This window comes from Vidua macroura, chromosome 5, assembly GCF_024509145.1.
Source record: "Vidua macroura isolate BioBank_ID:100142 chromosome 5, ASM2450914v1, whole genome shotgun sequence".
In the NCBI taxonomy this organism is placed as follows: Eukaryota; Metazoa; Chordata; class Aves; order Passeriformes; family Viduidae; genus Vidua; species Vidua macroura.
Genome location: NC_071575.1, coordinates 12031955 through 12047230, shown reverse-complemented (window position 1 = coordinate 12047230; position 15276 = coordinate 12031955). Strand labels below are relative to the sequence as shown.

Here is a 15276-nt window from a genome sequence, read left to right as displayed (position 1 = left end):
CTTTCAGCTGATCATTTGTGTGATTTATGTAGCTGCCTCACAATGGGTAATAACCTGAAGCAGTTAACTTGGTCATCAGTCCCTGTAGGTATTTTTCTACATTGCTGTTCCAAGGACAATAATGAAAGTTTTGAATAATAAAGTAAAATTAGCACTTTTCATAGTGAATGCTGAAATAATTGTGTTCCACTTTTTTAGCAAAGAATTACATATGCAATTTATATACATATATAAATAAATATATTCATATGTATTTAACCAAAAGCAAAGAACAGAACACTGAAGACGCTTATTAGTTATATAGAAAGACTTTAATTCTTCAGTTACCTCCTCTTTTCAGCCCTCTGTCCTGGAACACTGGCAGTGTGAGAAAGTATCACTGCCACAGAAACAAAAAAAAAGACAAGAGAACAAAGGAAAGAGAACATAAAGACATCAAAAACAATACAGAGACCATGCTGCTGAAATTCAATCTCACCTCCAATCCCTTTGTGTTGGTTCATCTAGAGATGAAGAAGTAGTAGCATAAATACTAAAAACAGCCAGATGGCACAGCTTTTAGACTCCGGAGCTGAGATTGTCAGTAATTGATGAGTTAAAAGTTTGCTTTATTTCCTCATAAGCCAGAAGGCTCTTAAGACAACCAGACACAAAACAGCCTAAGATAACAGTGTTTGTTTTTTTGTTATTAATTTTTAAACTGAACTCCCCCATTTGCTTTCTTGCATTTCAGTTGCTTTCTGTTTTATGTGGTTTTCTTTTTTCTAGTCACAGTATGTCTTGTGTTTGTAAGCTGAAGGATCATCAGTCAATTTTATACTCAGAATTTTTTAAAAAGCTGTTACTTAGGGGAAGAGGTCTTACAGTCAGTAAAATAATCAAAATATAAAGGAAGTCAATGGAAAGAAGGATCCTTTTTAGTACAAGATAAACCACTGCAGATAATTGGAAAATCTTTAAAAAATCTTTATGCATCTTTGTAATTTCAGTGGTGCTTTTATCTTCATGCAATACATCTATTTTTTTGGTCAAATACATAATTTTTCATGCATACTGATCAGAAGGAAAAAACGCCCTAAACTCAATTATACTTATTTTTGCTTTTCTGAACATGCAAATGAGCTCCTTTGCAATATCTGTTAAACCGTCTGAAGGATTATCCTTGGAATGGTAAATTTAAACATACTAAATATTTGTACTTAAACTTTGACTATATTCATCCAAGAGGCAGAAATACAGTGTGAATTATACAAATAGTAGTCAGTGTTACAGATCATGCTGTAACTTCATGAAAACCCTCTCATAGAAATACATCTAAAGAAGTAGTACAGAAATCAGCTTCTTTTATGCTTTTGTCCCATATTTGAATTTCATGAGATTTAAGCTGTCACATTCCTTTCCATTCCTTTTATTTATTTGTTTGCAGATATTTATACTGGAAAATTGATAAAAGTATATGCATAGAGTTGAAGAAAACCCAGTATTCCAGACCTGTTTAAAATTTGTTAAAGGGGTCGAAAGGGGGTTCAGAAGCCCCCTTTAAGCCTCTTTTATCAACATAAATATTACTGTATCTTGCAAACTGAGATAATAATCCAAAATGTCTGATATTCCTGTGGAAGAAATGAGCAGTGCACCCAAACAAGCAAACCTTGATTATTCAGCTGGAGGCTGAGGAGTGGTAACAACTAATCCCCCAACCTGTCAGCTCCCGTTGTCACAATCTCCTGCCAGTACTGGGGAGTCGGTGCTACAGATCGTGCTCCAGTGATGCTCACGTACAATTAACGTGTAGGGCTGGGTTAACAACTGCAAATGAAATCAAGGTGAGTGCATGTTCTAGATGGTATTTTAGAAACCAAGATTTATGACTTCTACTTTTGGTAAGACATCCTGTAATTGTTGTATTTTCCTCCTCCACCTACTCTCATTGTGAGCAGATGAATACTTGTGCAATTAAAAATACCTTGCCATGCCTATTTAAAAAGACAATACCCTGATGATTACATGCAAGGAACAAACATATATGCTAAACAGGGGTGAGATATCTGAACACCATGCTTTATTCCAATGCATAGAGTACTATGTGGAGTCCTTCAAGGCTTCACATTCACTACAGTTACAGAATTCATAGCCTCATATAAATCTTCTAAATTGTATCACACTCCAAAACTGAATCAAATATACCAAATTGCCTGCTACAGTGATCTATGAGTAACTAAAATTTTGGAAAGTACATATACATTTTTCCTCAATGCCGAGGTGTAGTCTTGCATGCAACACCTCAAGCCAAGCTGTTAATTTCTTTGTTTCTGTCCATAACCACAAAAGACTGAACTCACCCATGCAAGCATGTAACCCCTAAATTTGCTGTACTGTTATTGTTGCCTCGGTATGAGTATTTAGCGAAAGACATTTACAATTCTGTAAGCACTGGTGAAGACACAAGCCGAACAAGGATTTTTTACTCCCCTTTTTTTTGGTAGTGTCTTTCTTATACAGGTAAAGATGTAGCAGCTAACAGTTGTCTCTGATTTGTTTGTTTGTTTTTTTTTTTTTTTTCTCCCTTTTCCTGGTTTGATTTTGTTATTATTGCTTTTTGTTAGTTGATATCTGTATGTGATTTCCCCTGCTGTTTGCAAGGGACATATAATCCACATGCTGAACCACTAGTTTGTAGACAGGCACTAGATTGTAGAAAGCAGTTTTAAAGTTTTTCTAAGAATATTAACTGCACTACCACTCAGAGCTATAAAAATGTCATATCTATCTAAGATTATTTAAAATAAAATATAGTATTGCAATATTTGTAACATACTAAGCTATTTTATTTTGATTTCAAGAAGGAATGTCTTATGTTTTTATTAGCTCTGTTGTAGGTTTGGGGGACAGGTTCGTCCTGTAGTTGAAACACTGCACAGAATGTTGTATTTTTGTATTGAAAGGAATTGAGGCAAAGGATGGAAGGTGTCTTACAGCCTTTCTGTTCTCAAGGTTTCTGTCTAAGCAAAGCAGGATTCCTAGGCTCAAAGTCCAAGCATAGTTTTGGTTACATAGCAGCAGGTGAAGCAGGACTTTCCTGGAACAGCAGGTTCTGCTGCAGTTCCAGACATTGTGCCAGGCAGAAGTGAATTATAGAACTTGCAAGGAAAAGCCTAGCCATGTACATTCACCCAAACAAGGAACTTTCCTGGAGCTTTTGTGCAATGCAAAGTTTGCAAAAGACTGGGATGGGCTGAAAACTTCCCAGAATTGTTTTGATCTTCACTGACTCGTTCCATAAGAAACTTCAGGAAGGCACAGATGCCTGCATTCTTAGCTCAAAGGTCCACACCCCTGAAGAAGGCATGGGAGCTACAAGGCTGTCATAATTTGACGTGGGAGGAATTCAGAGAAGTGAAGGAAAAAGTTGTTGTGTAACAAAAGTACTTTTTTGATGCTCTTCTGCATCTGCAAAACCTCTAGGTATCCGAGTGTCCCAACTATATACGTTCATATCCAATTAATCCATATGCTTATGATCTATCTATGCATATACTCACCTGCAAAAGATCAAAAAAATAATCTGACAAATGCATGCATCTGTACTCAAATCACATGCACAAATATGTGTAACACTTAAAATGCTTACTCAGCAGCTGTATGTGTAAGTGGGAAAAATTTTGCATATGGATGCAAAGATGATATAAGACATCCATTCAATTTTTTTCAGCAACCACAGTAATTGCATTGTATGAATGGAGATATACAAATTATTTTAGTATGCCTGTCCCACTCTTAGAAATTCCTACTTCTTGCATTTTCAGTGAAATCAGGGAATTCTGAAAAGGGATGATATTTATGGTGTTTTGCACATGATGGCAGGAAGAGAAAACATAGGTTGAACTGGAAGGGGAAAAAATATCTGTCGATTATTCTGTTCTACCTGCAAGCAGAAAAAGCCAAAATTACTCTCTTTTTGATAGTTTTCCTATGTGTAAATGCTATTTTGATAGCTTTTCACAAGCTATGTCACTTCCATTTACTGAACCATTTTTCTTGTGAAAGCCTAATTTTTAAATGGCTGACCCATCCTAACAGGATAAATACAACTTGTTAGTCAAAATACTTGCTTCTACTAACATTTCTTTGAGAGAGGCAAAGGGGGAATAGAACTTGAGAACAGACTGAAAAACATCCACTGACATTCAGTTTACATCCGTCTGATGATTACCTGATGGCACTTCTTAGCATCAATAAATCTAACACTTCTTGCTAGTACCTAAGGAGCTACTTGGATGGTCAAGATGAGACATAACAGAGGCTCAGATGCAGAGATTGAGACTGTGTCTTGACTCCCCTCTTCACTTTACACATCATATAAAAATGGTGTGGCAATGGCAATAATAGGAGGTCTTGATATAGAAGAGAGGAGAATCCTAACCTTCTCTATCAGAATACCTTTTCATACGATGTAGTTCCTGCCATTTTCAAATGAATGTTCCTTCATCTTGGCCCGAACAATGGCTAATCCTTTTGTAAAACAAAGATTTGGAGGAAGACTTAATATGCAAGTTGAAGTTTCTATAAAAGTCAACATACTCGCTATTTTAGGTGCAAGTATCTGAGTTATTCACAGACAAGTGATTTTCAAGGTGTGGTCAACAGATTCCTGTGAGCACTTCTTTAAAAGCATCACTTAAATACTCTTTTGTCTGATGAACAGCTGCATACCATCCTGTCAGCTGCTTGTAAATAATGTTTTTTAAAACATACTCCCCCCCCAGCCCCACCGCCCCAGTTATTACCATGCAAGCAATTGTTGTGCTAACATGAACAATGATATGTAATAAATAAAAGGTCTGTGCAGGGAAGCCCTTTACCTATTTAAGATCTCTCCCACAGAAATAATTATTACATCTTACAGCTGGATTACTGCCTGAGGCAGAAAGTTGAGCAGGTACGGAAAGGATTAAGTTTGAACAGCAGAATTGTTAAGGAATACGTCTACATCATGAAATAAGACAAAACATGAAAGTAAGAGTTAGATTTAATGATCAGTGAAAATTACGAGTGAACTCAGCTCTTAAACTTCTTTTCTTTCTGAGAATTAAGGGAAACGTCAGGTTTAGGTAATCGGTAGTATATTTAAACAAAAATATATGCATTGCGTAAGGACAAAAGCAATACTGAAATTGCAAAGATTTTCATTTAGTGTAAGAAATTAAAATGATGCACTAGTGAAAAAGTGTAAATGGGAATATTTTAGTAGACAAAATAAATATTTAATAAAAACCACACACCCAAGACAAAGTATCAAAACAACAGAACTTAGTGTTTGAAAGGACACTACCTACATTGTCTTGTGTTAAACATGACTAAATTCAGTGGTTTAATTATTATCGCACTGCCTTGAACAAACATTGTTTATATTAGTGTTGCAAAAAGTCAAGAGAATAGAAATAGTGTTGCAATGACAGAAATAGTAAAACCAGATTGCTATAAACAAGGAAGAATTTACTACACCAAGGAGTCAATCCACAGCCATTGATACAAAGTCAGCAAAATGGACTACTGCATAGCATACTGGTTACTGTACCAAAGTGCATTTATCAGCATTCAATGAACTGGGGAAGAAACCACCCTTTATAATATAATTTTTAAAAACAATCAGATTGACAGTTGAAGAAACCCCACACATTTCCTTTAAAATAAAAAAATAGTCTAAAGATTTTAAGAGCACCATAAGACTTCTTACCAGGTAAAAGAGTACGAACCATTAGCATTGTAAATAAAGAACATCTAATAATTAATATATCATTCCATATTTAGAATGCAACTGAAAATTTTAGTGTGTTGTTGCATCCTCCTATACTACATCCAGTGGCATTTTGATGACTTCCTTAAGTTCTGGAAACAATGCAAAGAAAAACTGTTTTTCTTGCACAGCAGAGGTCTAGAAAAATTTCAGCTGATGTTTAAACTGAAATGTAGATAATGAGAATACAAACAGATTTGTTAGGGGAAAGAAGGAGTGCCTGGCTTATCCCACTAATTCACCATTCAATTCTTCCACTGAATCTTTGAAAGTAGCATTACTTAATATCCCTGACTACCAATGACTTTTATGAGCGCTATTTTCTCATTATTAAGGATTCTGCATTGAAGATTTTTCTCAACCCTTTATCCTTCAATTCCCACCCATCCCTCCATCATATTTAAAAGTTGTGGTTTTCTCACATAGAACATTGTAATGCCTTATGCTGCTTGATAAGTGATATGCAGTCAACATTATTTCTATTTTCAAAGCACTGAGAACACTTTCCAGTTGGCTCACAAATTAAACAATAATTAAAAATAGTATTTTCCCCTTATTCTTTTGTGACATGGTAAAGACTATTCACCATTTAATATACGTTCAATTTCTTCTAGTCTTTTCAGTGCAGCAACTCTCTTTTTCTCAATGTCTTTGATTTCTTTTGTAGATTTTTTGGGAGTCTCTTTGTCCACACTGCTTTTCTCTGTTGGTTTCTTATTTTTTGAGTGCTCTTTATTATCAGCTGTTGATTGGGTGGTTCTCTTTTCACTTTTTGCTTCTTTCAAATTCTGAAATGAATTTTTTTTTGTTTCTGTAGCTGCAGTCCCATCTGATGGAAGTGATGACTGTTCCATAGCACCAAGTGATGCAATTTTACTTCTAACTATGTTTAGATGACGCTGAATATACTCTTCATGAGGTGCCAGTGCTAGTGTTTCAACCAGACATTTTTCCGCCTTTATTAAATCTTTTTCTTCAAAATAAACCACACAAAGATTATGTTTTCCTTGTACATTGTTGGGATCCAGTTCCAAAATTTTTTCAAAACACATTTTTGCTCCAACAATATCCTTCTTTTGGTTCATAAGGATATCTCCTTTCAAAATCAGACCTTTGGTATGATCAGGGTAGTATCTCAGTAGGTCTTCCAAGACAGGCAAAGCCATCAATTCTTTTCCTGTCTGAGAATAAAGCAGGGCCAAATTGAACAAAGCACTTCGGAAGTTTGGTTGTAACCTTATGGCTTTCTTCATCCATGCCTCTGCTTCTGTGTCTTTTTTGTCATCCATTGCTAGCATACCCAAATTGAAGTATCCATTTGAATCCTGCGGTTCTTCTTTCACATAATGTAGCAGTCTTTGTTTAGCTTCAGGTCTAAGTCGAGCATCACCTAAGTAACAGAAAATGCATTTAATTCTCAAGATATTTCCTGAAACATTTATTTGAAGTATTTTTGAAAAATTGTAATCTTTATACAAATTAAAATGCAACTGTGAAAGGGAAAGGGTTTAAAATGCTACTTTTCATCATAGCTGTGTAACAGCAAAACCAAATATTATCTACCTTCTTTATAGAATGAAACTATATACAGTTGACTTCTAGCCAAAGTCAGCATCATTATTCTATTAGCTGTTGAATGATAGTTAGGTTTGGTATAACAGATACAAGAGGTGTCTCTACAAGCTTAAGAGAAATTGTTTTCATGAACAGTTGAGCAAATGGAATGCAGAGCAGACATCAGTTCTGACAAACCAGCTCCTACAGAGGCAAACTTTGAATGGAAGATCTCATTTTAGTAAAGACAGATTTAAAGAGTTTAGACAGAGAGCACATAGGAAGACTTCTAATGTAGCCAGGCTAAGATATCTTCTAATACCAAAACAATAAAACCTGTAACCCCTATATTTTAATTTGCATGAAAGTTTAAAAAAGATTTAGTAAAACAATTTTATCTGACAATACCAGGATTAGCTAGACACACTTGTGGTCTGTGCTATTTTACTGAATAATACAGTGAACATGTTTTAGTAATAAATTCCAGACATAGACTTATTGAAGGATAGGGGAGCTGCGTTCATCTGCCCTCTTTCACCCCCTGAAACAATACTGCACCTTCTAATATGAATAAGTGAGTACTAAACAGTTAATACTTCTGCTTGTTTGAAGCTGCTTGTACTTCTACAGATAAGGAACAAGGCATGTCTTGAACTACCTAATTTACAATGTGAGAAGAGATGGAAATTATCAAGTGTCTTCAGCTTCAATCAACTCTGGTTTATCTTAGGGGCAGTTTACCATCTCAACAAAAGGGAAACAAATCTTAGCAGCTCACCTGCCAAATACTCTTTGCAACAGCCTTAATTCACTAAGGGCCCACCCTTATCCACACAGCTATACATATGAAAAAACAAATGCATGAAAATCCATCCATCCATCCAAATTCATCCTAATTAGCAGTATCACAGAAAAACATATGAAAACATCCGTATTTCTTGAGCTGGATTCAAGCCCAGAGACGTAAGCTAGATTTCTGAGTCAATAATTAAATCAATTACTATAAATGTGAACCACATATTAAACATATTTTACTAAGTACTATCTTTAAAGATTACACAGGCATTATTTTGAAGATGTTTGAGTAACACTATTCTTTATATGTGTAAGATATATTGTAAAATAGCACTTGTATAAAAGATGCTGATCAGCTAAGGTGTACATACACTTTGCACAAATTCCATACACTACAAATTACAAAGCTATAATAAAGAATTTCTTTTTTGATAATGCTATGTACTTCTCCTTTCCAAAAACAAAAGAGTTAAAAAAAAATTAAATAGTATGGATCCTATAAATGCAAACATGCAATATGCATAGAAGGGACAATTAACCTACCAGATTCCTGCATTAGCAGTGCTGAGTTGAATAACGCCAGTTTATGTGTTGGGTTGAGTTCTAGAGCTCGGTTGAAATTATTCAAGGCTTCTGTTGGATCTTTCAGTTCAATGTAAACAATTGCCAAGTTGTACCACAGGTCTGCATTGGTTCTGTCTAGTTCTAGAGCTCTAAGGTAAGCTTCCTTAGCTTTCAGAGGTTTGTTCATTTTTAAAAGTAATTCTCCCCTGTTGAAGAACCATACTCATTACCCATATGAAAATTGACAGGTTTTTTTTTAAAGTTTGTCTTCCTACAGACAGTAGATGTTAGATAACAGTGATTTTTTTATTTAGTTTTAAGCACAAAACAATACAACATCCACTTTTCCTTTCCACCTTCCTTTCCACATTCTATTCCTAAAGCTTTCAGTTGTCAAAAACCTGTATACAACAAATGCATAAGCAGGACAAGAACAAAAAAGGAAGTGATCAATGGCGCCTGATTTGGCTCTATAATTACACTGCAAAGCATAGATCAGGCATCTTTGAACATCCCTAAGTCCCAGTGGGAATCACAACAGAGTAGTGGACAGAAGCCTCAATACCCACATCCACATTACTCTTAACTAAAATGCAGTAATGTCAACTAAATAGTTAGACTTGCATTTTCTGGACCATCTTTAACAAAAAAGTATAAAGAAAGCTCCATGATTCACACTAACCAAAGGCTTTTTAGATCAAAACTAAACTATGAGGTTAGAAATTAGAGATTCATAAAGAAATCTAATGGAAGTGTCTTTCTATACAATGTTTGAATACAGAACCTACATGGAAATATGCCATTTGAAGCAGGAATTTAAAAGAACAGGACTTGTAATGAGTAATTGATTATTGTCCCAAATCTTCATCTTCTCACTTGGAAATGAAGCAATTTCAGCAGCTAATTGAACTGTACAAACTAAATACGGTTCATAGTACTACAAATACATATTTTTGAACAAACTTTTTTGTATCTCTAAAATTAGAAAATATACCTGCTGATGTAAGCCTGCTTGAAATCTGGCCTCATACTAATTGCTTGTCGATATAACTGATCCGCTTCTTCGAGGCGAGATTCATTCGCTCGAATTAAGTTTGCAAGATTGATATAAACATTTAGATGGTTAGGAGCAACTCTTGCTGCATACTTTTTCCCTGGAATAATCTGTCAAAGACAATATATACACCAAACACAGATGAGCAAAAATACGAAAGGTGATCAGAATAGAACTTCTTTTCACTCTTCCACATTTGTTTTAGAGTACTACTGGACATTATTGTGTAAGCTCTTGATATTGACAAAGAGCAGTAATTCTTTTCCAGAAAAATCATACTGAAAAATAAATAGAATATGATCTGTGGTTTTCATAGAAATAAAGAATAAAAAACTTTTACAATATTTAAGCTCTGCTACTACTTAATTTGGTTCATGTAGATAGCCATTTGAAACCAAACAGACCTTGCAAAACTTTCCCAAGTCAGACAAAAATATTTCCTGAAGCCGAAACTGACATTTTAATTCCTTTTTATGACCCTCCAGCCTAAGGAAAGTGTAAATAAGCTAGAATAAGTAAAATTTCGTAGGTATAAATATAATTTAACAACTAGAAAAGGTATCAAAACACATATTTATAAAAGCACGTTCAGGCAAATTTTTTTTGTTGCTGCTGTGGCTACCTTCTCCAACCTCCAATGCTGTATTTAAGCCTTTTCTGAAGGGCTCAGAAACTCAGTCACCATCAATGTATTAGCTGTAAGTGAAAATAAACCAATTGTGACTAGAAACTGTAGGTTTTGGCTGCTGCTTTCTTTTATAACCTTAATTTCAGGAAAAAAAAACAACAAAAAAACCCTTGAAACATAATACAGCAGTATAAAAAGTAAATTAAAACAGTTGTAGCAGAGTTCCAATTTAGCATTTTTTAACAGCCATGAGTATATAGCCTATTTTTTTCATAGACAGCTTTTAAAAGAACACTGGTAAAGTATACCATGACACAAAGCAACAGGAAAAAACAAAAATTGTATCACGAATAGAGGTTCCGTGCTGCAGTGGTAGATAAAGCTCCTAATTACCTGTGGCATCAATGATTTAGCAATCATATATGATTCTTCAGCTTCTTTTGTTTTGTTTAGGTTCTTGTAAGTTCTTCCTACATTCATGTGGGCACCAATATCATCTTAATAAGAAAAGAATGAAATTTAATATATTTCCATGCACTGAGTATCAAGAAATTAAACACTTCTGCATTTAGGTAGCATGAAGTACAGGTTCTCTGATGAAACATGTCCATCACCAAAAGAAGAAAGTAATTCTATAATTTTTCCTCTTAATTATAAAGCTAATAATTTAACCAGGAACTGGTTAAAGAGGGATTATAAAATTATGTGGGAAACTGTAAAAAGTTTAAGGCCCTATCATACTTCCCTGTAACTAATTTCTTGCTATAATAGAGGCATGTAAATTGAAGGTTATTTATTAATCTTCTTAAAGTAAAGATTATCCAGTACTACCAGTACTTCTTTTGCAACAATATGTAAAATGGATTAAATGTGCATTTTAATATTATCTAGATTTTTAAAAATTTTCTTACATCTTTAGTTTTGAATTAAAAAATAAAGCAATATTTATACTCCATAAGAAATCACAATCTAAGTTAATACATGAAGAATGTCATGCAAAGAATAGTTTTCAAAGTATTTGCAGCTTTTTAGAGATAGAAACATTTTATGGAGGACTTTTTTAGTTTATTTCCAAAAACCCCAGATAATTAACTTACTATATGACTTTGTTTGATGTCCAGTTGAAGCAAACAGTCCATTGAGCAGTTGTTAAGCTAAATATACTGAAATATCAGGAGTGAAGAGATGGCAACTAACCAAAGCTTTACCTGGTTGCACTTGTGTGGCCTGTATGAAAAACTGCAGTGCTCTTTCAAAATTTTTTTCATTTTCTAATGCATGCCCCACATTGTTCCATAGTTTTGCATTGTTCTTATTTACCTAAAAAGAAAAAGATACCAAAGCATAAGATTTTAAGTTGAAATTACTTAACAATTGAGTTTCTCTTAACAATATCAAGACATAAAAATGTACTGCAAATGACAGAATTCATCAAGCTTCTATATGCAAAGGATAACAGAACACTACATACAGAATGATTACATTGATCTTGCTGTGCAACATCAATTTATTTTAGTTATTTGCTCCTAGAAATACTAAACATCTTAAAATTTATTTTAACTCTTATGGTATATATTGCTAACTGCCTTATCATGCCATATGGAATTAGGAGAAATAATTCTATGCCTCAAACTTTTTTGTAGATTTTTGCACTGAAACATATCTGGCTTTTATCCAGACAAGAGAATAAATCCAACTGCTTTGACACAAGAAAAATTATCATCTATTTTCTGCATATGAATTTCTATGTGTGCATCACACTGTTTTTAAAGCATTCCCAAAATCAACTAATTAGATGCCAATACTTTCAATATAGAAATTAATGTGCTGAAACAAACAATTTTTGTCCGTTTTTAGCACATTCCACTGCAGCTTCTTAAGAAAAGCAACAAGAACTTCCCATTATCCTTTCCAAACAGAATACAGTACCTTTAAAGCAGACATAAACAAAGTGTACTCCGACTCCCAATCCCAGTTTCTGTGCAGTGTTTTTAAGGCATGAGTGAATAGCACCGCCGCCAAACAAACCCAAGAAATTTTTCTTAGCACACTATTAAATAAAACAAACAAAGACTTGTTGTAAGCACACCAACAATTCTAATTTTTATTGGAATAAGTATCTCATATGCTAAAAGGCAAACAAAGGACCACATTTGTGATTAGCACACTGCAGAGTTTGAAAGGAAATAATGTTCAATTTCAATTTAATTTTACCTGCTTTTGTTATTATGCCCATGCAAGTCCCTTAAGAACAAGCCCAATTCGCACAACACAATAGAATTTGTGTAGAATGTTTACAGAAATTATATGTGTCTTAAAACTTATCTGTAATAAGGACAATAAATATCATGCCAAAAAGTGAGGTTCTCCAAAACACTATACAAAATGTTAAAGAATGAAAAAAATCCCTAAAAAATCATTTCATACTTTTGTTTCACATCAGACACTTCCACACATATTCTTTACTGCACATATTGCCAATCTTTCCCACACTGCAGAACACACTTTAATGGAGAGGTCTGTGGAGACTACTCAATCTTCCATAAGCAAATGTAATCCTAGTGCTACTGTAATATCTAAGTAGGAGAAAGGTTTAGTGTCTTTCTAGCAATTTTATTTTTAAAGCAGCAAGCTAGGGTCACTCTCTGTGACAAGTTTGTCAGGAATAATCTTCATTTTGTGCAGTTTATTTTTCTGGAATTTAAACATGACAGATATAAAACATACACATTAACACGCTGATCATTTGGTTTCTGGATTCTAATTCAATTATGAAAAAGATCAACATTCAATAGCCTTTCCACAATTATGAATACAATTTGTTTTAAAATAAAATCTTATTCTTGAGTGGACATACAGGTGTTCACCCGTAACTGCTATTTCTCACATTTGATTTATGGAACAGTTGTTCACTCTGCTACCTACTTCACAAGGGTTTACTAAAAACTGCAAGGTTCTTTCCCCATCCACTTCTAAGAGATACAAAATGCATATTTTGTCTACCATGTTTGGTTTTAAAAATACTAAAAAAGTGGAACTGTAAAATTAGGACAGTAATTCTAAAACACTACCAAAAGTGATCAATAAGAACTGGCATATACAGTAATCTGTAAACCCATCAGGCTGACAAGAAAGTTTTCTTCTTTCCATATATTCCTAAAGCAAGGAACCTTTTCTTTCTCATTTTAGAGAATTGGTTTCCAATATTTTTGTAGTAAATGACACTAGTTGCCTAATTTTTCTCCCCAGCTATCCTCTCCTGGTTCCATGCTTTCTTTCACATCACTTCTATTTTTACTGCCTCATAGTGGGATTTGTGAGAAATCCACACTCCCACAATATATCACTAATTTCTCATTATCCAGTGCTGTCAGCTTCAGCAGCACCAGTTAGTGTAAATTTTACTGCAAGGCCTCATCTCTAACAATAGTAGCCAACATAGACTGCAAATTGCTGCCTTTCCATTTGTCTGAACTGGCATTAGGATACCACTGGGCTAAGCATCCACATCAGTGGGAGGTATGTCCAAATCAATGCAGAAGATATCAGAAAACACAAAAGTGTGTGCAAAACATGCTTTTAGAGAGAATTTTAAAGGAGAAATTGTTAACCAAAGAATTGTTTTGCTTAACAAATACTGAATGGCTCTAATATCCATTCCTAGTATGCTCTTTCTGAAAATTTAATCTTTTACTGATTATATTTTCAGCAACTTTAATTGGCTGACTCACATGCATTGTACAAACTTCAGTCAGTAATCAACTTTGAATAAAGTTAAACCAGTTTTGATTTATATTCATCTATTATTTTCATAGAAGATAACCATATATGGCTATGCAAGCTTTCCCATTAGGGCTTTTATCAGTATGAATTTATTTACCTTTTATTTGATAATTTCTTCCATCCATGTGCTACTAAAATGCAGAATCCCATGCTAGGAACATATAACACTCGCTCTGCTACTACGAATCCAACAGGAAAAAAGAGGTTTGATGCAGGAATGAATGGTAGCACTATTAAGCAGAGAGCCTAGAAAGGAAATACAAATAACATTAGTAATCAAGAAATTGGCCGTGACAAACTGTACCCAAGAAATAAATTAAAATTACAGACATAAATTGTAGATATTCAGGGTTTTTTTGTTTTTAATATTCAGATCTGTTTCACATTGAGATCACTCTGAATATGGCAAGTAGTAACCTGCAAATTATTCTATTCCTTACTTAAGGGCTTGGAAGTCGATTTGCTTTACTATACTACAAAAAGAGGACAAATAAATAGGATTAACAGATTAAATTCAAAACAATGTTTTAGTAAGAGTTCCAGATACAGAAACAAGACAGCATAAGAACTTTGGACATTATCTGACAACTAAAAATTTGTTTCCGCCTATTTGAGGCATAAAGCAGCTATTTTTGCAGTACAATAGAGTCTGTTTTGTGTTTCTGTAAGAAATGTGAATAACAAAATCAGAATCAGTTGCCAAATAAACATCAGTTTTTGGACAAAGTGCTAAGAGCACCCCAAAGTATCTGAAATTACAATGAACTTAAGAACTGCACAATTGTAGTTCTTAGGTTGGGGACTGACTTCTTATCAAAAATTGTAGTTTATTAAGAGGCAAAGAAAATGGACATGACCAGTAGCTTTAAGTCCAGGATGACTGTTAAGTAGCAGATTTCCAATCTCTGGTTCCAGAAAAGACATGAATAATTATTTCAAAATATCTGGCCTCCAAGTTACAGAAAAAAACTCACAAAAACAAACCTGCAGAAATGGAATTTTTCTTTGAAAAAAGAGGGATTTTCTAGAAACTTTCAGTACAACTGGGTATCTAGAGTTAAGCATGACATTAACTGCCTCTTCCATGCTAAAACAGTTAAA

At 34.1% G+C, this 15276-nt stretch overlaps 1 protein-coding gene across 2 annotated transcripts in view; it reads right to left on the bottom strand.

The window, feature by feature from the left end:
* Nucleotides 1–5011: 5011 nt before the first annotated feature.
* TMTC3 (transmembrane O-mannosyltransferase targeting cadherins 3) overlaps nt 5012–15276 on the bottom strand; it is a 29740-nt gene continuing 19475 nt past the window's right edge. For both annotated transcript variants that reach the window (XM_053977579.1, XM_053977578.1), the window contains exons 9-15: nt 14273–14421; nt 12322–12442; nt 11601–11712; nt 10786–10889; nt 9705–9874; nt 8690–8916; nt 5012–7187 (exon numbers count right to left, since the gene is read on the bottom strand). In XM_053977579.1, the coding sequence (XP_053833554.1) occupies nt 6376–7187; nt 8690–8916; nt 9705–9874; nt 10786–10889; nt 11601–11712; nt 12322–12442; nt 14273–14421 (1695 nt within the window). In that variant the 3' untranslated portion in view covers nt 5012–6375. The remainder of the gene's footprint in view (nt 7188–8689; nt 8917–9704; nt 9875–10785; nt 10890–11600; nt 11713–12321; nt 12443–14272; nt 14422–15276) is intronic.